The sequence below is a fragment of the Notechis scutatus genome, chromosome 1 (genome assembly GCF_049901735.1).
Source record: "Notechis scutatus isolate UNSWTSFEM ecotype Mainland chromosome 1, rNotScu1.2, whole genome shotgun sequence".
Lineage (NCBI taxonomy): Eukaryota > Metazoa > Chordata > Lepidosauria > Squamata > Elapidae > Notechis > Notechis scutatus.
This window is the reverse complement of record NC_142009.1, coordinates 97,294,655-97,321,525: the sequence shown is the minus strand read 5'-3', so window position 1 is coordinate 97,321,525 and position 26,871 is coordinate 97,294,655. Positions and strand designations below refer to the sequence as shown.

The 26,871-nt window shown below is 37.7% G+C and overlaps 1 protein-coding gene across 3 annotated transcripts in view; it reads left to right on the top strand.

Moving 5' to 3' along the window:
- NCOA7 (nuclear receptor coactivator 7) overlaps positions 1-24,660 on the top strand; it is a 73,689-nt gene extending 49,029 nt beyond the window's left edge. The window contains exons 9-16 of one of the 3 annotated variants that reach the window (XM_026666071.2): positions 878-1,866; positions 2,486-2,654; positions 7,248-7,395; positions 14,167-14,292; positions 16,072-16,224; positions 16,739-16,834; positions 18,450-18,523; positions 22,332-24,660. In XM_026666071.2, coding sequence (XP_026521856.2) covers positions 878-1,866; positions 2,486-2,654; positions 7,248-7,395; positions 14,167-14,292; positions 16,072-16,224; positions 16,739-16,834; positions 18,450-18,523; positions 22,332-22,467 — 1,891 coding nt within the window. In that variant the 3' untranslated portion in view covers positions 22,468-24,660. Of the gene's footprint in view, positions 1-844; positions 1,867-2,485; positions 2,655-7,247; positions 7,396-11,907; positions 12,096-14,166; positions 14,293-16,071; positions 16,225-16,738; positions 16,835-18,449; positions 18,524-22,331 lie in introns of those variants that run through there. The other 2 variants (XM_026666069.2, XM_026666072.2) reach the window with 2 other exon arrangements.
- Positions 24,661-26,871: the final 2,211 nt, after the last annotated feature.

Sequence of the window (26,871 nt, the reverse complement as noted above, 5' to 3'; positions counted from 1 at the left end):
TTTACTTTATAATACTGAAGTTAACTTCTAGGATTGGAGATATTAAAGGGACATCAAGAAAGAGCTATAATCAAATAATCATTTCCACTAGAGACAAATACTTGTACTTTTTAGAACGTTTACCAAGAAGTGTGGATATTGAGGAAGCAATGAGGTTTTTCCTCTGACTTCAGTATATTTTTAATTATTATTTTAGATGGCTTTACTTTATTCTAGTAAAATTGGACAGTTAACCTGATTTTAAATTCCAGATATTTTAATAAAAACATATTTGTATATGCTTGCTGTAGTGTAGTTAAGATTTCACAACTGGGTCACATATCAGTTCGGCTGATATATATATATATATGTCTAAAGTATAAATATATGCTATATAAATATATAATTAAAATTAAATATTTTTATTATTATTATAGGCTTAAAAAATCGGAATTTTTATGCCTGCTGCTAATTTTTTTCCCAATGTTGTAAAAAAAATTCTCATGATGAGATGAAGTTTTGTTTGTTTCCCTTGCCTCCTCATGGTTCTCTTTTGTCCCTTTTTCTTTTAAAGTATCTATAAGCTTCTTCAGATAAATTGATATCCTATTTCCACAATTATTTCAACTTTATAATTACTTTATTTTAATTGACTTTCATTTTATTTTGAAGGAAGTTGTTTGGTTAATTCATTTATTTCCATGTTGTTTTGGTACATTTCAGTTGATGTCTCTTTTGTTGTCATATTTGAATTTCATTTAATTATTTTAAGTATTTAAGTTTATTTGTTTATGTATTCTCATTTATTTTCATTTTGTTCTCCATTTTTAATGCTCCATATACACCCTACCACTTGTCCTGGCAGCGATATTCCAAAGGATCTTTGTCCTCTGTACAGGCCCGGTGAATGGGAAGATCTTGCCTCTGAGAAGGATATCAATCCTTTCAGTAAATTTAAATCCATGAACAAAGAAAAGAAGCAACAGAAACCAGACAGTTTTGTTGCTCCTAATTCTACACCAATAAAATATTTAGACAAAGAGAAGTCTGCAGATTTCAAAGTCCCGAAGCCTTCTGGAGGTCCTCCCCTAGTCACATCTGGATCAGTAGAAACACCAAAGGACTCTGTTACTCCTGAGTCTTTAGAACAGGCGAGTTTGAAAACTTATACTGCAGAATGTTCTGTATCAAATATAACTTTGGACTTAACCAAAGACAATTCCCTTCTGGAGGAAGATGGCTTTATTGAGGTAGACAAGACCTCATTGCAGATGGATAGTAAAATAGATTGTAGAGATGCTGGATCAGTTGATCTTCACACAGATCATTGCAAAACAAAAAAGGAGGTTCAGTTGCAAGCAAGTAACAAAGACAATTATGAGCAACCAGTGTTAGATTCATCTGGGGTAAAGCATAAACTTTCTAAGGATGATCTAGATCTAGACACCTGTGAAAAGCTGGATGCGATGCCTGAAATGAACAAGGGTGGAAGTTCACCAACTAATAAATTAGAGATGAAGTCGGATGCAAACAAAGAGTTGAATAAAGACAAGCTTATTGAATTTTATCTCAATCATGATAAAGATGAACCATCGCCTATTGATTACTTGCCTGAGGATGAAGTCAAGGAAGAAAAGAACAATATGCCTGTGGGCATAGACCTTACACTTAGCTCTTCAAAATCCCAATCCACTGAAATTCTTGCTGTCAAAAAGGAAGTACTTGAATCCTGCTCAGTTGTAAGAAATGAGCCTTTATTGGAAGCTGGCTCAGCAGCAGAGAAAAAAACATGTGAAGGATTAGATCCTCCTTTTTTGACATCTCATCTAGACAAGAACTCTGAAGTCAGACTGTGGCTGTTGCAGAGAGTCCAAGTGCCCATTGAAGGTAAGCCATTTTTGTTTGTTTTTTTAACCTAAGTCCTGTTTTCACTTTGTCTACCTTCCTTATAAAGTGAATAAATTTTCATTCAGCCTGATATCCATTCTGTACATATAAATCTTTCTGCAGTTATCTGGAAACATACAGAATGAGTGCTTGAACACTTCGCATTAGTTTTCTCTCTCAGAAAACTCGGGAAGTAAAATGTGTTAAGTAAAACATGATCAGTAATAAATAAAGAATGGCATATGGTAGATTAAATCTTAACAATCTAACTGGCAATTTTTTTTGTTTAAGTATAAAACTTTCATAATGAAAGAGAAGAGATGGAGTTCAACCATTTCTCTTAACAGGGAACTAAGACATTGAGATAGGCTTCTCACATAACTCTCACCAATATTCCTCATATAGCTGTGGAGCAGAAAGAAGAATCCACTTATAATTTCTATGATTTTTTTTTTAATTTTAGAAATTCTTCAATTTTAGCAATATAATTGTTATGTAGGAGAACTGCGTGGGTGATACGATTTATGATCAAACTTACTGGTATTTCTGTGTAAGTATTTGTTACATTATTAATCTGTTGTGTTGGTTATTTTGTGACGGGACAATCTCTTGAATTCAGATATGCTTCCTTCAAAAGAGGAAAAAAGCAAGACCCCACCAATGTTTCTGTGCATCAAAGTGGGCACACCTATGAGGAAGACGTTCATTTCCCAGTCAGCTGTGATGGATCAACAATATCATAAAATACAAAAGCAACCGGAATACTGGTTTGCTGTCCCTCGAGAAAGGTATGTTCAAGGTCTTCGTGAAATAGGTCGTATTTTGGGGGTAACAGGGCAGATAGTCACTGGGTCTTTTCCAAAGTGTGTATGTGTGTGTGTTTTCAGAAACCCAGTGACTATCTACCCTGTTTCCCCAAAAATGCAACCTACCCTGAAAGTAAGTCCCAGCTTGATTTTTACACATGCACCCATTATAAGCCCTACTCCCAAAATAAGCCCTAATTAAGATCCCGCCCACTCCAGAGTGCATGGGTAAAAATTAAGCTAGGGTGGGGATGGGTGTGTGTGTGGAGCTGCCCTACTACTTACCTTTGAACAGTTGTAGCCAGGTCTCGCACACCCCAACACCTGCCTTGCTGTCTCATTTCTTCTGCAGCCAGCAAGGCTTTCCTAAAGGCCTCTAGCTAATAACAGAACCCCAGATTGATCTGGAGCTCTGTTATCAGCTGCAGAGGCCTTCAGGAGAACCATGCCAGCTGCAGAAAAAGAACTTCCTTAAAGACCTCTGACAGTGAAAAGGAGGCCAGGGAGCAACGTGCGCAAGTGAGATTAGTCAGTGGATGACATCACCTGAAAATAAAAACTGTTGCTTTTTTGGGTGGCAAAAAATATATATATAAAACAGGGTCTTATTTTGGGGGAAACATGGTATCAAAACGCATGCTTCTATCAAGTCATATAAAATAAACTTGAACAATAGTCATTTGTCCTTGAAAAAAATGTGATGTTCCCCCTTCTTGAGAACCTTCAGTCTAAAGAGCTGTGCTGCCGCAGTGGTTAGAATGCAGTAATGTAGGACTAACTCACTGCTCACTCCAGGAATTCGATTCTGAGCAGCTCATGGTTGACTCAGCCTTCCATCCTTCCAGGGTCAGTAAAATGAGGACCCAGGTTGTTGGGGCAATATGCTGACTCGGTAAACAGCTCACAGCAGGGGTGTCAAACTCAATTTCATTGAGGGATGCATCAGGGTTGTGTTTGACCTGGGTGGGCGGTGGGCACGGCCAGCTTGACATCACTTGTGCTGGCAGTGCCTTTGGTGGCTCAAGCGCTCTGCCAGGGAAAACGGGCTCCTAGCTCCGTTTTAGGCTGCGACGGCTTCCTGCAACCCTCTGCCAGCGAAAACGGAGCTCAGTTTTCTCTGGCAGAGGCAGTGCAGGTCAATCCTTCGCTGTTTCCATGGTGGCCCTGTGGACTGGATTTAAATACCTCACAGACTGGACCTGGCCACAGGCCTTGAGTTTGACACCGCTGGCTTACAGAGAGCTGTAAAGCATTGTGAAGCTGTATATAAGTCTAAGTGCTATTGCTATTATAATTATCTATACTGCTCTCCAGCATTTCCATTGATGTGTGTTTCATATTTCATTTGTCATCTAAGAATTGTTCAGAAGTATTCTTTAGTAAAGTATGTCATCTCTCTTAGCATGTGTTACACTTTACATGTCACATGTCAGTCCTCTCATCATTACAGTGTGTTCAGAGATTTCAAGAATCTTTACAACAGAATAGCCACATCATGAAATCTTGCGAGTGGACTCTGTGCAATGAGTGTTTGGCTAAAGTTTGTTAGTCTTTAAAAGGTTTCCCAAATATTGTTATTTTTTTCTTCAATATAGCACGCACTCTGGAAATGACACGTTTGCTGACCAATTGCATAGCAGACTTATGTTACAATGACGTGCAATATGTCCTAACTGCAGTTGTCTGCTGCTAGATGTTTTTGACGTGATTGTGACTTTAGGCATGTAGCAGAATAGTACTGCATCAGCTCAGATAATGAAACTGCATTAAACAGTGGCTTGACCACTCTTGCACTGTGATTGTGAAATAGGCATCCTTCCTAAGGAATGCTCCTTATCTTTTTGCACATACCTTAAGGAGTAGTAATCGTTAAAGACTTGTGCTTTATAAGGGCTTCTGTTCAAATATTTCTGTTGACCCAGTTATACAATTGCATCTGACCTAGCTGACTGAACATCCTTCGTTGTGTTTCTTGCAATGGGGAATGTTAACAGTATTGCAGAGTGAGTATAAATATGTTGCTTTATGGTATATTTGTATGTGCTTGCTGTAAAGGAAGATTAGTGGTTTATAGTTCTGTTTGGTTATTAATCTGTATGAAGCTTTAAAAGTATTGAAATGTAGAAAGCGCTACAAATACTTTTAAAGGGTGAAGTAATATTTATTTTTGTGCCTTCAAGTCAGTCTTGACTCCTGGTGGTTGCCTGGGCAAGTCCCTGCAGTTTTCTTAAAAAGATTTCAGAAGTGGTTTGCCATTGCATCCTAGGGCTGAGAGAGAGTGACTGGCCCAAGCTAGCTTTGTATCTAAGGTGGGACTCAGAGGTGCTATTCAGCAGGTTCTGACCAGTTCTGGAGAACCGTTAGTGGAAATTTTCAGTAGTTTGGACAACTGGCAAGTATCACCTCTGACTTGCCCTGCCCCCATCTATTCTCTGCCTCCTGAGTCCCAGCTAATCGGCTGGGTCTTCTTTTGTTGCCCTGCACAGGAGAATGAAGCTGGAAAGCAAGTTAGTGGGAGGGGAGGGAATGGGATTTTGCAGTAACCTTCCCCTGCCATGCCCACCAAATCATGCCACATCCACCAAGCCATGCCCACAGAACCGGCAGTAAAAAATTTTTTGAATCGCACCACTGGTGGGACTAGAACTCATGGTCTCCCTATTTCTAGCCTGGTGCCTTAGCCACCAAATCAAATTGGCCCCTAAAATAATACTAGAGATCCTGGACATGGTATACATTTTATTTCTGAGATTAACTAAGTATGGATTTTATTGAAAAGTTGCAGTTTTCAGCCTTTGCCAATTTTCTGTCAATCCATGCAGTTCATATATCTCAACCAGAAACACAGGCTTTCTTTTATGCTTCTGATTGAGCATTAGTTGAACATTCAGTGTGCATTGCAAAATGTGCATTGCTGAAACCAATAGTAAGAGTAGTATAGAACAGCATAAGCAAAATGTGTACAGTTTCATTAATGTAATATATGGACCTGATAAGGGTTATCTTGCAAGCTCTTTTAAAGTTGCTGGTAATATCAGGGCAGGTACACATGCATATACACTTGTGCCTTCAACATGCGTCTAAAAAAGATGTATCAGAATGTTGTTCTGATTTTTTTATAATTTTTAATTATATTTATTATGTCAATTTTTATTATGTTCTTTTTGAAGAAAACAATTACAACCATGCTCAACAATTACAATACCTAACAGGAATTAAAACAACTATAAAGTAAAATAAAACTCTTGTAGCTAGTTATAGAAACAGTATTACAAAAACAGAGGCAAATTAAAGGTTGCCCGTTCAGCAAAACACCATAATGGATAAGAAAATTAGTTCATAAGATAATATTGAGGAATGTCTTAATAGCATACTGTTCACTACATTTTTATCGCTCACCCTTTTGGGCTAATAACTGCAGAAGTCAAGACTAACTGCCCCTAAATATTGAAACTAAATCCATATTTTTGGGAGATGCCTCTTTGCTGACAGTTTCATGCAAAGGTTTCCATTGGCTACCTTGTGTTGCTGGGCAAAACAAGGCATGGTACTTTGTCTGTTGTTGCCTGGGATAAGCCTTGGTGAAACTTGGTGTACAGATATTAGTGTTAGGAGAGAGACTGTGTAAAGATTGGCAGTCCAGGTCTTTGGTTATTTTGACTGGTGGTGTTGCTTAGCATTTCTAACCTGAAAGCCTTTGATTATGGTAACAATGTTAAGTTAAGCTTTGGAAATAGAATGAGAGATAAAATTTCATCTTGGTCCAATATAAACCACAGTGTCACCCTATTACAAAACTTTATGGGAAACTGGCTTTTGTATTTCTATTGCCTTCATGTGGGATTTTAGCTCTCCTTATTCACTGCTATCAAATTTAGTTAGAAGTGCAGGTACAGCTGCAAAGAATTACAATATTTATTTATCTATAAATAGTTATAGACAACTCTTTCCCACAATCTCTCTAGGCTGATAGTTTTCTTTTTCTGAGAATCTGTCCTTTAAATGGGCTGACTACTGTCTGGTCAAACTTAAGCCATTCATTCTTTATGATATAGTGTTTTTTCTGCAGAGTTGGCTCAGAAGAACCGCATGGCTTTAGTTGATGAAGAAATGAGTAGATTGACATTGTCAGAATACATTAGCTTACTTGTGCACTAATATGGCACTTTACTGTTGATGTTTATATAGAAGATATTTTCTGCACAATATATACACAGCTCCCAGCCTTGAGTAACTACTACTCACTGTTCATAGGAGAGACCAAACTGGACTAGGAGGAGGGAAGAGAAAGGTGTTTGCTTGCTGGCTGATGGCTGGAGCTAGGATGATCTATCCCTGGTATGATTTCATCTTGAAAGAAAGCAGGAGCTGTCATTTCCTAGCAGCTGTTGGTCCCCAGCCAACAAAAAAATATTAGCTCCAAAGCTCCTGGGTACAATTTTACAATGATGGCTCTGGTGGAATGAGCAAAATCTTCTTTAGACAGACGCTAAACTTGATTAGCAATTGAGTGAATTTGCATCCTACAGTTTATTGTTTTTAGAGCTCTTAACTTTTTGTTTGTTTCTTTGACAGGGTAGATCATCTGTATACCTTTTTTATACAATGGTCTCCAGATGTATATGGCAAAGATGCTAAGGAACAGGGTTTTGTGGTGGTGGAAAAGGAGGAGCTTGACATGATAGACAATTTCTTCAGTGAACCCTCAACAAAAAGCTGGGAGGTGAGTGTTTTGTTTCTTGAATTTGGAATTATCTGAAACTGTATGGTAGATTGTAATTAACAGTTTTCTGCTTCATGTAATCCCCTTAGCCTGTGGATTGTTTCTTTTTGGTCCAGTTTATAGTTCTTGTGTTTGTCAACTGACAATTGTGTCAGGTGTAAAGAGAAGAGACAATACAAAAGGATTTGATTCTCAACTTCTATATGCTGCTTGAATATTGGCTGTTAAAGTACTTTTTTACAGCCGGGCATCTCATAGATGTTTAAATAAAAATAATAAATTTCTTAATCTAGCTTTACACCAAATACCATCTGATTAGCCATAGGTCAAATAGGGCCACTTCTTTGTTGCAACATTCAAAATGTTAATTAATCTCCATTTTACCAGTTTCAGGATTACTGAAATATCTTTTGCATAGTGAATGAATATTCCCAGAGCCAAAAGTAAAGTTCCCTGTCGCATATTGTTCAATTTCAAGATAGGAGTTTATCAAATAAATTTCACTCAAACATTTGGGAAAATGTCCTCCCGCCCCACCAAATTTCATCAGTTTTCTTTCAATCTTATTTTTCTCCCTCTTTGGTCAGTTATAGTTCAGTCTCATTCTTAATAGGTTTTTGTAGCTCCAAGACCATAATTCATTTTACTTTTTATTATATAAATCTGTAAACTAGAATATGAAACAACTTCCTGCAACCTAATCATACAACAAAGGTATATCTAAGACTGGAAAACTACTTTCCTCTTTTTTTTCTCTTATTAATAAAGCTTTACATGAAAACTTTGATTGACCCAAAGCACGATGGGTGGCAAAGGAAAATGCCCATGAGCACATCTAGTGACAGCAAAGCTGTATGAAAGCTTGTGACTTATGAATAGTAGACAGAATAAATTAACAAGTGAAATGAAAGAAAAATAGATATCTCTTGAACTGATGAACATAAGAGTAAGGGAAATAGAAAGTAATGAACGTTTCCTGATTTGTGGAGCGGTGATGATCTGCACGTGAATGGAAGTGAAATTTAATTGTGAATTAAGGGCTAGAAGGAAAGTACGGTGTCACCTGGATTGCTGTATATGATTATGAAAATAGCATAGTTAGTGGTAGTTGTATGTTATGCTCTAATGAATTGTAAAAAAAATGTGTTTGGGAAAATGTGCAACTTTAATGAACATGATCTGAGAGCACAATATTTTGTTAGATAACATGAATTGATGGGCGAGAATGAAATGAGAAAGTACAGAAAAAGTTATTGGGCTATAAACATGAATGTAAGTTGCTAAACTATCTCCTTTGCTCATTCTGTTGGGTGGAGTTAAGTCATCTTTTGGTATCATAACTTTGATCAGTTATTCTGTGTTTGTATAAACCATCATCAAAATCCAGGCAGATTTTTTTTCTTTTTTATGTGTATAATTGTCATCTGATTTAGTGTTGTTTTGGTTTAAGATATTAGAGCTAACTTCTATTTGCTAAGAATAGTTGGGGTTAGTTTGCATGGGGATACTTTTATGTTGTCATAAATACAGAATATAAGAGTAATGTTTTCAAGTGTCTTCCAGTTGTGTTGGACTATAGCCCCCAACCAGCATCGCTAACCTGCAAATATATTTTAGTTAGCATAACTAGTAATGTTGCAAAGCTGAAACTTACAACAAGTTTTTCTTGCATCTTCACTTAAAAGAAAACATAGTTTTTCTGTCAATATATTGCAAACAAGGTGTAATCCTTCCCCAGGATGGAGCCTAGCAACAATCAAAGCTAGCAAATACAAAGTAGTTCAAATTTTTATTAAAAAATAAAAAAAAAATATTAAATTTTTATTACACAAAGCAATAAAAAGCAATATGTGCAGGGGTGGGATTCTAACAGTTCGCACCTATTCGTTAGAACCAGTTGTTAACATTCTAAGCAGTTTGGAGAACCGGTTGTTAGAAGAAATTACTGGCCTAATCCTGTAAGGAAGGCAGGAAGAAAATATTCTGGTGTTGCTTACAGAAACTGCCTCTATATTAACCCTTATTACATTCTTGGCAGGACTAAACTTCCTGTCTCAGGAACTTCTCTGGAGTTTTTTTCCCCTCCTTTGCTGGTACTTTGCTTGTGTGGAGTGACCATTCAAAGTTACAATGGCACTGAAAAAAGTGATTTATGACCAGGGGTGGGATCCGACAGGGTTAACTACCGGTTCGGTGATTTATGAGGTTCTGTGATTTACTATGTGCTTCCCTGCACGCTGCACGCCTGTAAATTGTCATCAGCCTGGTGCCTGGGCAGCTGAGCAGCACTGCGTGCTGAGAAGCAGCCTTTGAAAAAGTACTTTTTTCCTGCTTTTTTAACTGCAGCTGTGCCTCACACGGCAACTGAAGTTGAAAATGCAGGAAATAAAGGTCAGGTAAGAGCCCGGGCAGGCGGGTAGGCAAAAACATCAGCAGACATAGAACCGGTTCTATGTCTACTGCTCTTCAGAGCTACCAGTTCTACGGAGGTGGACAGAACCAGTAGGAACCCACCCCTGCTTATGACCATTTTTCACACTTACAACTAACTGTTGCAGCATCCCCACAGTCATGAGAGGTCAGGTGAGGACATGCGTGCCTCGATGTGAGTAATATTGAGTTGGCCACGCCCAGCCAACGACATGACCCCCAAGCAACGCCCACCAACTAAGCCACGCCCACAGCACCGGTTGTTAAAAAATTTGAATCCCACCCCTGAATATGTGCCTTTATATTTTTATGGTTACAACAAACTCCTACAGTTATAAAAGTCTAAACCTGTAAGCTTGACATCTCTGCTGTCTAATTTTGCTAATAAGATTTACAGTAAAAAAACCATTTTTTAAAAACTTTACTATCTGCCATTCTCAACAACTGGTTACAACCACTTCTATAATCAGTTATTCTTGTCAAGAAAACCATGTGGATTTATTCATGAAGTTACCTAGAGTTAACTATCTATGGAGTTTCTCAGTCATCTAGGTCAGGGTCTCCAACCTTGGCAACTTTAAGACTTGTGGACTTCAACTCCCAGAATCCTCAGCCAGCAAAGCTGGGAGTTGGAGTTCTTTCAAGAGACAGATGTTGTCCAAGGTGATTTTCAAGAGGCAACTGGACTTCCTTTGTTTTTACTTGAAGGCACTTTGCTTCTCATCCAAGAAGCTTCTTCACTTCAGAACTGAAGAAGCTTCTTGAATGATAAGCAAAACATATTCAAGGGGGAAAAAAGGAACTTCAATTGCCTCTTGAAAAATCATATTTGGGACACGCAGAGTTAAGCTTGACTCATAAATGACTCAACAACAACAAAATTACAATGATTGCTCACATATAAGAGCTCCAATTGAATAGCTGTATTTTGGGTGTGATGGGAGGAAGACCCAACATTCTTTTTGTTTTATAAAATCTGTAATTTCCTGATGAAGGTCTTAGCAAGGCAGATGCTGATTGTTAGATTACTGATAGCAACCAAAGTTTGCTGGAACAAAGCCAATTCTTGAAAAAACCCTCTTCGTGTGTATGAAGAATGTTGAAAATTAACTTAGTACGGTATCTTTTATTGTTTCATGTTATTGTTTTATTATTGTTTAATATAGGAGTAGTTTCTTAAAGATAGTGGAGAATTACAGTATGTAATTTAAACCCAGGTATTTTATTAAGAATACAGTAACATTTGTAGAAAAATTTGTAGCGTTTAAACAAACCTCAACATAGCCTGATTTGTGAACCAGATACATTGGTTTGTTTCTTTCCAAACAAGGCTGTCTCAGCTAAAGAAACAATGGCTTCTAATTTTGATCTACTAAATCACAAACTACTGCATCCATAATAAGTCACAGGCAAGGCTGTTCAGGCTTTTAATTAACTGTAGTTTGTAGAAAACGGCCAAAAATTGAGCAACTTATAGCAGCATGCTGATCAATTATAATTAAGTTTATTTATTTACTTTGATGTCTGGATACAACCTGCAATGTAGTAAGCATTTATATTGTAGGGGAATTAATAAATGTGATCAGGAACATTTCTGTAGTTGTCAGGAAAATAATTTATCTTAAATAATGCTAGGTTTCCTTCAATATAGCTAAATTTGTGCTGCCTGTATAATTAGACACAATTATCTACTGATGAACCCACCACCAATTGTAATAGTTTATCTTATTTTGTTTTTACTTTATTTTTAATGTGTTTTTTGTTTGCAATTCTGGTCAGTGACCATAATAAAAAAATATTTATACAGTAATAATAACTAAGCCTGTTCGATCAGATGGATTTGGAGAGCAATACAACTAATAAGTCAATGAGACAGAATTATATTCCCATTATAACTTCCTGGAATGGTAGTAAGTAAGCCTGGTCTTCACAAATGAGAGAATGAAAATTAATTTCAAAATAATAATCAAGATATGATCTGTAAATTAGCTGCTGCAGCTGCCTGAGTCGTTTCTATGGAAGTTGCTCTGATGAATTTAAGGTTGCCAGGTTATGCTTTCACATATACAAGGGAAAACGAAAGTTAGTTCTTCAAGGAAGTGTACAGGCTGCATGCTTTCATTCCTTCTCCAAGCAAGTAGCAACAGTTTCTTTTTGTGAGCAAACTGGGAAAGGAACAAAGCAGAAAAATGAGAGTTAAGAGAATGGCTTTGAATTTTCAAATTCTGTATTGTGCTAGGCCTGAGGAAGAACAGGAACCTTTTGTGCAGGTATGAAAATCTGCTGAAATCTCTTTGACTTTTTCCCCAGTTCTTTTGTTCGTTAGCAACAAAACACCGAACTGAATGCACGTGGAAGAGCTGTAAGCTCATATGCAGACTGGAAAGGCAATTTCAGAAGAAGCTTATGTTTACTGATTTGTTTAGCATGTGCCTGAGAATGTTAAGATAATCTGCATATCACCTTTTTCAGGAAAGGCAGCTTATTTGGGTTCATGCTACATGCTTCTGAATTTCTTTCTTTTGAATGTCTGAGTTCAAATCAGTCCTGTTGGGATTATAGGATTTACAGTTTGGTCACTGAGTATACAAACAGCTTCAAAATGTATTCCTGATCCTGATTATTTTCATTCTTTCATTTTCCTGTTTTTTCCTATTATGAAGTATTTTTTTCATGTATGTTCTTTTGATCATTGTTTTATTTTTAGTTGAGGACTAGAATTACCTTTAACCTAAAATCTATTCTGTCTTTGAAATGCATTTGCTTAAATTAGGTTCATATTTTTTCCAGATTGGATTGGAAAATATATTAATTTCCTCTTTGTTCTAATTTCCTCTTTGTTCTTATATTATATTAAAACCAGGCTTTTCTAATTATTGTTGATTAGTAACTGATGTTATTATTCATATAACTCATTGAGAGCACTTTACAGAAATGGAAAGGTGGAATATAACTCCCCTTAATAATTAAAAATACTACAATTCTCCAATATTGGAGAAAAGTTTCTATTGAGAAACTTTAATGATAAACTAAACCCATTGATTAAAAATAATGCCAGTTTATGTTTCAAAGTTGAAATGAAACTTAGGCTGTAGGATGACAGTATAGAATAAATTAGAATCTGATGTAATTATATGAATGGTTATTTTGGAGAATAGATACTCTATAAAATTATAGAAAAAAATTCTGGTCATCATAATATTTTTCTCTAAAACAAAAGTCTTATTATAGAACACTTTTATGGAATACATGCTGACTAATACCATAGCCTTATCTTTTAAGGCATCTTATTCTAGATTAGTCTCATCTAGTAGATCAAAAAATCTTTATAGCATTGTCAAAAAACATCAACATGACAATCAGATGCTCAAATATCATTGACAATATTTGGTGATGTTAGGCTGTGATTTAAATAAGGACACTGTCTGTGTCTTATAATCTCATAATTGTATTATTCAATGGCAAGAATTGACCTAGTAATGTTATAAAGCTAATAGTAAAGTTATAATGTTTTATTTAAATGGTTTCAATTTAGAAATGTGCCTGAATGTTATCTTCATAGCCACATTTGAAACTAAGTATTCTAAATGGCAGGTTCATAATATAATTTTAAAATATTAACTTTAACTATTTCTTTTAGGTTTGGTTTGTATAAACTGGTTTTCCTATTCACTGTATTACTTATGTCACTGCTTACATTATTGGTTACTTCAAATAGCAGTGATAAAGTTGCTGTTGCTGAAAAAAAAGAAAAAAAGAAAAAAAATTATAGAAGTTCTTATGTTTAATTCTATCATGTGAACAGAATTAAAGATGTCGATGCTCTGGCTGAAAATTGAGTTATTTCCTTCCCTTAGCTCAAAGTTTTTGATACTTGCAAGCTTCCTGATCTCTTTTTTTTAAAATACTTGCAGGCTTCCTGAACTTTACATGTTTAGACAACTATTTTGTAGTGCAGCGAGATTGACAAGCCATTGTGCAAGCTATTTGACAGCTTGTTACAAATTCATTAAATTTAGTCATAGTTTATTGTAAAGGTTTTTATGAGTTCTGTCAGGATTTCTACAACAAAATCCCTTGAGCTTCACCAGTGGCACATTTGAGGTTATTTTCTTTTATGATTCCTTAACCCTGTGTAGCAGTGTTTTTCAACTTCAGTAACATGAATAGGTATGGACTTCAACTCTCAGAATTCCTCCGCCAGCCTGCTTCTGGGACCTGAAGTCCTTACTTGTTCATGTTACTGAAGTTGAAAAACGCTGCTGCATACAATACATTTTCTCCTTTATCAACTTTTCATATACCATTATGAAAGATGTAAAAACATTTTCATCTGTCTAGATTATAACTGTAGAAGAGGCAAAACGCCGGCAGAGTGTCTGCAGCTACTGTGAAGATGGTGAAGATGATGCTTTGCCTACCTTAAAAAACCAAAGTGTGCTTTTAGAAAACATGCATGTGGAACAGGTAAAACGCTGATATGATTTCTTGCTGTTCAAACCTGTTCATGGTACTTCGAAATTCAAGATGGCTAGCTTTGTTAGTTTGTTGCTACAATGGTCTTCTTTAAAAGCAACTTGTTTATTATGACAGATGGTTTTGAAATAGCTATAAAACGGAGTGTAGCCCACAAATAAATAATACATTCGTTAGCTTTAAAATACCTCCAGGTTTTTTTATTTCCAAATAGAGCTTGAACGCTGTAGTTTTTGCTGGCACAACACTGTCCCTATAACATTACTTTGAATCCAGGATGTACAATCAGGTCATCCCCAAGAAGTAAAAAGTCCTTTTATTCACAGGAAGACAGCTGAACCCATGCTGTGCAAGTAAGCTACAGAAAGAAAACAAGAGCCATTCCTGAAAGGAATGCCATCAATATATAACAAATTACTTTTATAAAGGATAGCTATCTAACAGACATCTGTTAACTAATCACTCCTCTTAAAGATAAAAAAGACCATAGGCCACATCCTCCCTTTAGTGCCTCACTGTAAAGCAATTAGATGTGCTGCCTTATCTTAAAATGGACTTTCTGCATTCTCTGTGCCTTATCCAAATTTTGAGGCCTTCTGTATTAATTTCAGGGGATGTAATTTTAGTCACTGCTATAGCCTTAGTCTGACCTAAGATTCCTCTTGTTTTAAGATTCCTTGGCATAAGATCAAGGCTCCTCTCTCTTTTCTATAGGCCAGAATTCTGATAATGGGATAGACAGTTTTTCTGAATTCATGATTGCCTTTTGTTTGAAAATGCAACATCAAATCCAAGGAGCCACCTTTTAAATGAAAAAAATTGGGATTTTTGATCTATTAGGAAAACTATACTAGTAACCCTCACTGCCCAATTCAATATCAGATGATGTGTCCCTCACTCTTGTGATGGTCATTACAAGTACATGTTGTCCTGACTAAAAAAAACCCCAGATTTTGTTCAGTTATTGCATATCAGTGAATATAGGATAGACTGTTTATAGCAAACTTACTCATTAGAACTGACAAGGATCTTGGAGTTCTCATCTCTGATGATCTAAATGCAAGAGCCCACTGTAACAACATTGCCAAAAAGGCATTAAGAGTTGTTAACCTAATCCTGCGAAGCTTTTTCTCCAGTAATATTATACTACTAACTAGAGCATACAAAGCATTTGCTAGCTAGACCAATTATTGAATACAGCTCATCTGTCGAATCTGCACTACATATCGAAAATTAATACAATCGAGAGAGTCCAGAAATATTTCACGAGAAGAGTCCTCCATTCCTCTATTGGCAACAGAATACCTTATGCCTCCAGACTTGAAATTTTAGGCTTAGATAACTTAGAACTACGCCATCTTTGGTCTGACCTAAGCATACCTCAACAATACATGAGCACACAATAGATACAGACTCAGGGTAAATCACACAAAACTTGATTGCAGGAAATACAACTTCAGCAACAGAATGGTCAATGCCTGGAATACTCTACCTAACTCTGTGGTTTCTTCCACTAACCCCAAATATTTTAACCTCAGACTGCCTACTGTTGATCTCGCCCCATTCCTAAGAGGTAGATCTGTAAGGGACATGCATAAGCGCACCAACGTGCCTATCGCCCCTGTCTTAATGTTCCCTTTTATTTGTATCTATTTCATGTATTAATAATCATGCTTATACTTACATATATTATCAAATGCATGCTTGATAAAATAAATAAATAAAATAAATGTTGCCTTTTCAAGAACAGCATTTTCTTTTATGTTCTAGCTTGCTCAGTCCCTCCCAGCTCGAGTACAGGGATATCCATGGAAGCTTGTCTATAGTACACAAGAGCATGGAACCAGCTTGAAAACTCTATATCGTAAATCATCTTCTCTTGATAGTCCAGTTTTATTAGTCATCAGAGACATGGACAATCAGGTAGTTCCATTCCCCTCTTTCCAGAATTTTCTTTTCTTTTTGTGCATCTCTCTGATTCTCTCCTCCCCTCCCCCTCTCCCTCTCTCTAAGATTTTGAACTTTTTAAAAAAGTTTTAGGCTAATAGAAGACTGAATTAGATACCTTGTTATATGTAAATCCTCTGAGTTTCTCACTGTAAAAACTATTTACATTGATTTAGGTTTCTTTTTCTCCAACTTGTTACTGTGTTCCTATGCTAATTGGGAATGATTTAATTTTAAAAGTTGCTGATTCACAGGATGACATGAAAAACTCTTTGGTATATTTGGCCTGTTTTATGAATATGGAGAGATAAAGCTAAGTATGTACAAGCTCTTGGTTTCTGATAGTTAGTATTCATATCTCCCCTCCCCCTTTAAACTGCAGTCCTGTGACTTACAGAATAATTTTCATTTGCACACTTAGTAGGTTGGCCATAAATATGTTTTTATCTCAACACTGAAATAATATCTGTTTTACATATTATTTTGGCAGATATTTGGGGCATACGCAACTCATGCTTTCAGACTTAGTGACCACTATTATGGTACTGGAGAAACTTTTCTGTTCACATTCAATCCTATTTTCAAGGTATGTTTCTGGATACAATTGAAAACTTTTATATGAGAACAAGGTGATATATTCATGGTGCTAAAACTTTGAAGGTGTGTGTGTGTGTGTGTGTGTGTGTGTGTGTGTTTAACTTTGGTTTGGCATGCTCTTTGAATGTAATGACATTAGTTTGTGAGCCAAGAGTGGTATAATTCAGGAGTAGTCAAACACTTGTTTGTTTATTTGCTTATTAAACTTCTGTAGCTGCCTATCTTAGAAACTGACTAGGTGACAAACAATCATAAACCCATTAAAAGCAATTACAGTACAGTATAAAAGTAAAATATATGGCAGCCAAGAATAATTATCATTATGGATGTCAGTATAATCAGGAAACAGATCCCTTCACACACTTGGGTTCCTAGGCCTAGGTATATATTCAGGTCTTCTATGCCTTGTGAAAGGCCATCAGGGATGGAGTCATGTATACCAAGCAGCTTTCTTACACACAACCAAACATGCCTTGTGAGCAAGGATGGCTTCAGAATTTTTATCAACGTGTTCTCTGCCCGGTTACTGGGTGGGGTGGCCATGGTGGACGTGGCCTAGTCCTCTTGCACCATGGCGGGTGGGATGTTGCCCTCCCTGGGCTCCGGAGGCTTTCCTCAAGCCTCCAGGAGGATGAAAATGGCCTCCCCAGGTTCCGGAGGCTCTCTGGAAGCTGGAAATGGGCCCATTTCCAGCTTTCCCAAACTTCTAGGAGGCCAATTTTTCACCCTCCCTGAGCCTCCATACATGACCTGCACTTACCTGCATCCAAAACGGGTCGTGTGGGTACTCCTGGGATGGGATGGGAGGGGTGGGCGGGACCAGCCAGGATTGGGATTTGGGAGTTCTCCGAACTGCACAGAATCTTAGCTAGGGTCTTTCCCGAACCCCTGCGAACCCCCCGCAGCTCACCCCTGCTTGTGAGCCAAGGGGGGGTGGGGGGAGACAGCTGGGTGTGGCAGAGCCTATAGAGGGCAGAGCAGTGAGGGAAACGGGGGCTTTATGTAATGTTGCTAGCATGACTGTCTGTGGTATGGGTGATGAGGTGGCATTTCTCAGTGGCAATGGCAGCACTGGGGCTGAAGTTGAGAGTTGTGGACAGGGCAGCCAAGAGGACATATATTGTGGGGGATTGGTGGATGGGAAAGATTGCAGTACCTCTGTGGTTGTAAGTGCTGGTCATCTGCCAAGCACCCAGACTTTGATCACATTAGGGACATTACAGTGGCTGTAATTTCAGACACAGGTTATAAGTTCATTTTTTCCCAGCATCGTTGTAATTTTGAACTGTTGCTGGATAGGGTTGAAGACTGTAGAATTAGCTCATCTGGTTGTGTTTTTTCTTTTGGTCTCTAAATATGCTAACGTGATCACAGGGATGCTGCAATTTGCTGGAACTTTAAAGACCAGTTGTAATACCACTTGTTGAATGCCATTTTAACTTTGAATGGTCGCTGAATGAGTGGTTGTAACCCAAGGACTATGTGGAGTTCTCTTTCTTCTTTTGTTCCTCCCAATTTTGTTCCTTCTGATCTAATAAGATAATGTGCACATTGCTTTGCTAGCACGATCTTCCTTATTAACATTAATGCCTTATTTCCCATAGGATTTTAAGTGGAGTGGAGAAAACACCTATTTTATCAATGGAGATGTCACTTCTTTAGAACTTGGTGGTGGAGAGTAAGTTATTTACATATCTGAAATTATGAATCGTATTGGGGAGAACTGTGTGCTTCCAGACAACTATGCTTCAAAAATGATTTTTTGAAGAGACCAATGAATAAATTTGGTTGGGTGCATATGTGTAGTTTTTGGTTCACAACAGTAATCGGAATCGAAATTTCCTTTGCTAAGCAATGTGGTCTTAAAGCACAATGCATTGCTTAGCGATGACAATCCCAGTAATTGCAACCTTGTTTGGTTGCAGTGCCTAACCAGATAGTTATAGAGGTTTCCCTCATTAACTAAATTCCACCTGAAGAAGATTCACCTTGATCCAAGCCATTCTCTGCTTGGTTCCTCCCAGCCCCAAGCCTTGGCAAGGAATAGAACGGCTTCTTGTTTAAGTCTCCCGCCTACCCATTTTCCCTGCCATCTTTGCCCGTTTACAAATAGAAATAGAATTTTTTATTGGCCAAGTCTGATTGGACACACAAGGAATTTGTCTCCAGTGCATAAGCTGTCAGTGTACATACAAGCAATAAGTGATGAAATCATGATCATTAGTCATTGTAAAAATACATTTGTCATAAATCATAAGATACAACACTTAGTGATAGTCATAGCATACTAAATAAGCAATCAACATTAAACATACTAGGATACTAAGTAAACGATATACCGTATTTGCCGGGCGTATAAGGCGACTGGGCGTATAAGGCGACCCCCAACATTTCCACTCAAAATATAGAGTTTGTTATATACTACGCCGTATAAGACTACCCCCTCTTCCACACACCTTCCACTTTTGCACTTTTTTTTTTTTTTGGCACTTTTCTGCTTTGGACAATTTTGAAATGAGCTAATCCAATTTTGAACCAAGAATATGCAAATAGCTATGGAGTTTAGAAATGAGTTTTAAAAATTTTTCATTGCTTACCATTAAGCGTAAAATATGTTGTAAATAAAATGAGAACACAGGAAACGTTCTCTTCTCAATACAGCTGATCTCTCTCTCTCTCTCTCTCTCTCTCTCTCTCTCTCTCTCTCACACACACACACACACACACACACACACACACACACACACAAAAACCGGACACTGAAAAAGGCTGCCAAGGAACAGTATATTCAATGCCTTCTCTTTAATCAAGAAACAAGGAATTCCTTAGAATCTTTTTTTTTCCCAAGTGGCCCTCTTTAAAAAAAAAAAATGGAGGTAACACTTTCATTCAAAAAGTCTTCCAGTATCTGGAGTCGCTCAGACATATTGAAGTGAGGCAGGAGAGTAAGTGAAATTTGAAATGATCCAGCTACCGTTTTCTTCCCCTCCTCCCGAAGGCCATTATCTCCACGTCAAAACAAACGAGGGGGGCAAAGAAGTCAAACACGCTAAAAGGATCTCTTTATTTTCCTACACAAGGTCACACCTACTTTTCCGCATTCAAAGGACAACCTCTCCTCACCACCACCACACACACACACACCCCAATACCTGCAAACAATGTTCTGGGCATTAATCACCATTGCTACATTAACCTGGTAAATTTATACCCTGCCTCCCCCAGTGTTGCTTTGACGGGGATTTCACACAGCGGGCGCTCGCTCGCTCTCTTCTCCGCTCTCCCACCGTTCGCACATGTTGGAAGCACAGTAAAACCTGATAACCCACCCGGGGCTCCCCATCCTTAACCTACAGCCGCCCGCATGCAAAACCTGTGTGCAAAAAGAAAAAAAAAAAAAAGAAAAGTACGCCGCACGTGAGGATCTTGAATCCTCTCCTCCCCACACCGCTAAGGAAGGAAGAGGGGGAAAGGTTGCGCAGCGCGTGGCGAGTGACACCCGCCACACACACACACACACACACACACACACACTCTCCCCCAGCCTCCCTCCGGCTGCAACTCAAGCTCGAAGTGGGAGTCAGAGTCCTCCGGCGTATAAGGCGACCCCCCACTTGGAGGCATGTTTTTCAGGGCAAAAAAGTCGTCTTATACGCCCGGCAAATACGGTAAATTGTAAGATACAAGCAATAAAGTTATAGTCATAAGAAGATAAGGCGATAGATAATAGGAAAGATAAGAATAATAATAGAATACAGCCTTACTAGATAGTTTGACAGTGTTGTGGGAATTAGTTGTTTAGCAGAGTGATGGCATTGGGGAAAAAAACTGTCCTTATGTCTAGTTGTTCTGGTGTGCAATGCCCTATAACGTCGTTTTGAGGATAGAAGTTGAAAGAGTTTACAGGATGTCGGGGATGTGATGGGTCTGTAGATATTTTCACAGCCCTCTTTCTGGTTTGTGCAGTATACAGGTCCTCAATGGAAGGTTGGTAGCAATTGTTTTTTCTTCAGTCCTAATCATCCATTGAAGTCTGTGTCTGTCCTGTTGGGTTGCAGAACCAAACCCGACAGTTATAGAGGTACAGATGACAGACTCAATAATTCCTCTGTAGAACTGTATCAACAGCTCCTTGAGCAATCCGAGCTTTCTGAGCTGGCTCAAGAAGAACATTCTTTGTTGTGTTTTTTTGATGAGGTTTTAATTTTAACCACTTTAAAAAAAAAATAAACACTTTGCTTAGCAGCACTCCTCAAAGAAGCATTTCTGGAGCTGAAGTATGGAGACCTGGGGCTTTCAGTAGTCTTCAGGTGATTGTCCCTGGGCCTCTACTTCAGTCCCAATGCACTGCCACCAAGTAATACTTCAAACTCTATGCCACAGCTAGTCACTTCAGCATCACATAGTAAATGCCCACCAGGCCCCATCACCCTGCACTCTACCCCTGCACTCTACAGGACCTACCACACCTAGCTGACCTTCACCTTCCTCCTCCTGCTACTGATGAAGCATGCCTGGCCTGGCTCTATACAAGGCAGTTGCTGACTACACCAGGCCTTCTTCCTCCGTTTTCGTGCACTCTTCTCATAAAGCTTGGGAAAGCCTCTAGAAAGCTTTCAAGATCTCTGTAGCATCATGAGCAGAAGAAAGATGGGGCAAGTCAGCCGGGCAAGGCAGGGCCTGTAGAGTGCAGGGCGATAGGAGTGGCTCTGGTGTGGCACACAGCTGGTTGGCTGAAACTTGGGACTTGAAACTGCATTCCTCTGCAGCAATGCAGAGTGAAATAGAGGCCCTGGGCATTGGTGGCTGGCTGAAACTGCTAAAGGCACTCTAATTCAGTCCCAGCACTACTGCCATTACAGAGGACAGCTGCTGCAGAGCGGGAAATAGAGCAGAGATGGAAGAGAGATACACTGGCTGGGAAATTGAAATGTCCTTGTAGTTGTACCTATGGGCAAGCTACCCCAAGGACCTGAATTTTGATCACAGGATGCATGCCTGTAATTTTGGGGAATGGGCGAATACCATTCAATCCTGCCTTAACTTCAAATAGTTGCTAAATGTATGGTTGTTAAACAAGGACTAGTAGTTCCTGCTTTTTGTTGACACATACTGTAAATACCCAATGGATAAAGATACTGTACTTTTGAACAGTAGTCCAGACATTTGGATAAAACAAATATGCTTGCCTGATTCTATTGACTTTTATTAGAAGTCTACGTGGCTTATTGGTATAGTTCCGTATGTTTAAATACAGAACAATATTTAAAGTTTGCATATTCTTCCTTTTTTAAAATAATGGTTGCTATCAGAAAAAACTTGTTTCTGGTTAAAAATTAGCAGCATAAATCACTCAAATGTATTGTGCTTACTGGTCTTCTTACTAACATATCTGGAACATTAAAATGCAAAACAAAAAAAATTCCTGCACTTTTGCCTACAACTGAACAAATGAAACTTTCTAGTTAATTTTCTTTTCTTTACAGTGGCAAATTTGGATTATGGTTAGATGCTGATTTATATCATGGTCGGAGCAATTCTTGCAACACATTCAACAATGATATCCTGTCCAAAAAAGAAGACTTTGTTGTACAGGATCTGGAAGTATGGACTTTTGAATGATCTTGTTGCCTTAAACAAATGGACTTTGCTTTCCTGAGCATGCAGTAGACATCAAAAAGTGGAATGTAATTGGTTTGCCATAGAATAGCCCTGGAAGACAGGCTGGTCCAATGGTTATACAAGATTTTGAGGCAAAAATAGGAGAGATTAGTTTATACTAAAAAGGCAACTTAGTTAATAATTTATTCTTGTCCTGTACCATTTTTGCAGTATGAATGCAAGATGTTTATGGAAGAGAATTGTGATGTATGTGTATATAATGAACTTGTTTAAAACAGTATCATTTTTTTTTTGTAATTGTGAAAGAACACTGTGGAAAAACATAGAGCTGTATAGTATATTCTCTGCGTATTTTTATTCAGTGAAAGTGAAAACCAAAAAGAGGGAATAGTTGCATTACCAAATTCTACAGTGGTAGTTTACTTGACAAAGTAGTAATTGTGTAAACAGCACTTAAAGATATTTTTAAGTATATTTATTGGTTGTAAAGTATTTACTAGGCCCCGTTTTCCTTTTAATATTTCAAATGTTAGAATTCCTAGAAAGATTTATAATTTGAAGTAATATCTTAAAACAGTGGTGGAAAAATTATTAAGCGTTTTTATATTTTGTTTTTTAATTTTGTAAAAACATCTTAAGTCATTGTTTGCAATTAGTTTTGGGATCTTGTTTTTTGACAGAACACATTATTATGGATTATTTCAAACAGGTGCATCACTAGTGCCCTTTGTTATTCTTTCAATTGGAGGATATGTTCAGAGAGGGGGAGAGAGAGAGATCCTGTTTTTAATTGATTGTCAGGATAGAAATGCCTTTAGATAATGAAGTCATGTAGTTTGAGGCAGAAAGTGAACTTTTAAGTAATTCCTTGCAAATTACTTAAAATTACTTTGCTAGAAAAAACCATTAGCTTCGTGTAGCCCTCCCTTTTATTAACTTGTCAAATAGAAAAGTTGAATTACCTGACTATTTTCAATATTTTGTTTTTTAAGAAAAATAATTATATTTCTTTCTCATTAAAAAAACTATTTGGACCACATTTACATATAAGTAAACATTTAGTGGGAGACATAGCTGAGAATATTCATTTATTTGATAAGAATTGGGTTACAAATTAATCCAAAATGTTTTTCTGGTTTTGTTTTGTTTTTTTGCTTCTCCTTATTGTAAACTCTATTCCTAAAGTTTATAGCAGAAGACTTGGGTTGTTGACATTTCTTTTAAAAAAGTCAAATTAAGTTGACATGTGAGTAGGGTTTTTTTTTTAAAGTATACTTCTGTGCAAGTGTTGATCCTACTCTTTCTCTGCGATATTTTAAATACCTTCATCAAGCATCTGTGCAAAATCCATCCAGTCTGTGAACTTGTTATTAAAGCTTGATGCTTTTCAGCAATGTCGTATTCATGACATTATTTTCAGCTAACATGGGAATAATCAGGAGTAGACATAAATATATTAGAATCAGTCTAAGGTTGATGAAATTGTGTTTTCATTCTTTCACTTTACATGAATTGATTAGATCGCAAAAATTAATTGTACTTTCATATTACATTTTATGTGCAGAAAATAAAAGGGACTTTAGCAGTTGAATCTTAAGCTTATTGTATAATTTACTACCTGATACAGTGAAGTTTACAAAACTGTGTACATAATCACATAGGGCAGACACACATCTGTTTTGGAGTACGTAGTTGCAAAGGAAAATATGTTGGTAACAGAGGCTTGCTGCAGCATGTACATAAAGCAGAGTATCTATCACATGTACTGTACAAACTTAATTCTAGTACTGAAGTAATAGCCTTGGTTTTTAGCTTTACGATACATGCTAAGACCTGGGACAGTAGCTTTTTGCATTTCTTTCCAATACGTATTCTAACCATCCATTTTACTGATAGATTACGACTATAACAATGAGCTGCTATTACTTAACACATTGAAACACTTTAGGATGACCCCAAGATGGTTTTATTAAAAGATGGGGCATTTGCACATTTCAAGCAAAATATTTTTAATACCTGAACTATCCCACTCACGTCACCTGCAATTTATTCATTATAGTTGTCAGAAACATACGTTGTATATTCCAAACAGTGTTGTCCTATCAAAATTCTATGATCCTTCAAAAACTGTGGATATTGAATATATGTAATGCATTGCTACCACAACATTTTTAAATAAAGGAATTAAGCATTCCTGTGTATTTATCTTGAACTTTTTTTCCTCCTCTTCGTATACAGTACATTTAAACATCTCCACAAAATCCCACATTCTGCCTTGTTTCTTCCAAGAAATGGATTGAGGATGTGTTTTGTGGATGTCAATTGCAAGGAATGTGAGGGTTGGGGGTGTGTGGAACAGTTTCTTTTCATAACATTGAGTGTTCATCAGCAGTGCAGTGATGAAGGTCTGGGGATTTAGGGGAACCTTTATTGCTTGTATGGCTTTCCTCTGGCAGAATTGCCAGGCTGTATGCAGGTGAATGTGACTTCAGTTTGACATTGGTAATGGGTAATAAAAGCGGGGGGGGGGTAGTCAATACAAGGTCTATATGTGTGTCTGAAGCCTATGAATAAGTTAGAGTTGGTGGAGCTGTAGGTATACCTATGTGTGATTTAGGATTTTACAAATTACAGGTAGTCCTCGACTTAACAACAGTTCGTTTAGTGACCGTACAAAGTTACAATGGCACTGAAAAAAGTGACATGATCATTTTTCAGACTTACGACCTTTCCAGCATCCCCGTGATCATGTGATCAAAATTCAGATGCTTGACAACTGGTTCATACTGTATGTCCGAATATCATGTGATCACTTTTTGCCACATGAGAAGCAGTCAGCTAGATTCACTTAACAACCAGGGTACTAATTTATCAACTGTAATAATTCACTTAACTGCTGCAAGAAAAGTTTTAAATGGGGCAAAATTCACTTAACAAATGTTTCACTTAACAACAAATTTTGGGCTCAACTGTGGTCATAAGTATAGCTATCTCTTTCCTAGACTCTTCCTGGTATCCTAGCTGGTTTATCAAATCTAGTCTGAACATGGTAATGATTGATTAATTTGAGGATGTTGACCCACCAATAAATAAGCTAAGAAAATGCATTTTGGAAGATAAAGCCACTTCTGTCATGTCAAAGTCACCAGGATGTAGATGCTTACCAATGATGATCAAGGCTAATATGGTCCCTTGACATAGCAAGACACTATCTTTTCCAAGCAAAAGTGAGGGGGGGGGAAATCATATTTTGGATGGAGAGAATGTAAAGCCAGAAGATTCAACAGAACCTGGGCTGCAGGCTTACAGTGCTCAGCTATTTCTGTACATTGTAAATGAAGACAGGTGACTCCTAGAATTCCCTCTCCAGCTTTTTATTCTTTTCATACCGTTCAATGCTTTAAAATATATTTAACCTCACAAATCCGAACCCTGGAATATTTACTAATCCAGGTACAAGCACTTGCAGATCAGAGCTCCTTTCATTAGCTGCTGGAAGTATTTGCCCAATGAAAGTAAAACACCATAAGCATCTTTTAGTGATACTCAAAGTGCTTGATTGCTTTTGCAGTGGCTGTACCAGGTATCAAAATATAAAATCAGGATTAGGAAGTTGGGTGCAGAAGAATTGTGAACTGTTCCCGTGAGAAATAAAGATGAAATTAATTAATTCCTTCCTTGCTTCCTTCCTTCCTCTCTGTAAGCACTGAACTTTTTCCCTTCAACCAAAAAGAATGAACTTCTGAAAGTCAGGTATTTCAAAAGGAATCCTTTATTGAAAGGGATTGTATCTCAACACTAGGCAAAGCAGAGTCTAAGATGTCCCCAGGCATACAGTCATAGATAAAGGAAGTTAGAATCCCTCCCCTTATTCAGATGTGGATTTAGTTAAACAAAGAACCAACATGTTAATTCTCCCCTCCCTTTCTCTGGGTACTATCTTAGCAGAATTCCCAGGAGTGTCTTCTAGAGCTGTCCCTTCTCATCTTGTTATCTCTTCAAGACGTGACAAGTTCCTGGACATGTGGCTCCACCCCTCCAGTTGTATATCATATGCAAGTTACGCAGAATCAATATAGGATTTAATGTATTCAGGCTACATCAAAAAGGATTACTTGTACCAACTCCCCCCCTTCTTCTTCCATTGAAGAATGGCAGATACACGGATCTGACACACTCCAATGAACTTGGGAAGGAGTGAGATTGGAGTGTGTGTGTGTGTGGGGGGGGGGGAAGATTCTGGTTCTGAGTCGTTCAGTCAAAGTAAAACCAGCAGCCTTTTCTCCAATTCAGCAAAGCGGAGTTTTTTGATCACCGCCTAGGTTCCCAGGTCCAATCAAGCGCCGCTTCCAGGAGCCGCCTCTTTGCCTTCCCTCCATAGGCCGACGAGGCTTACCGCGATGA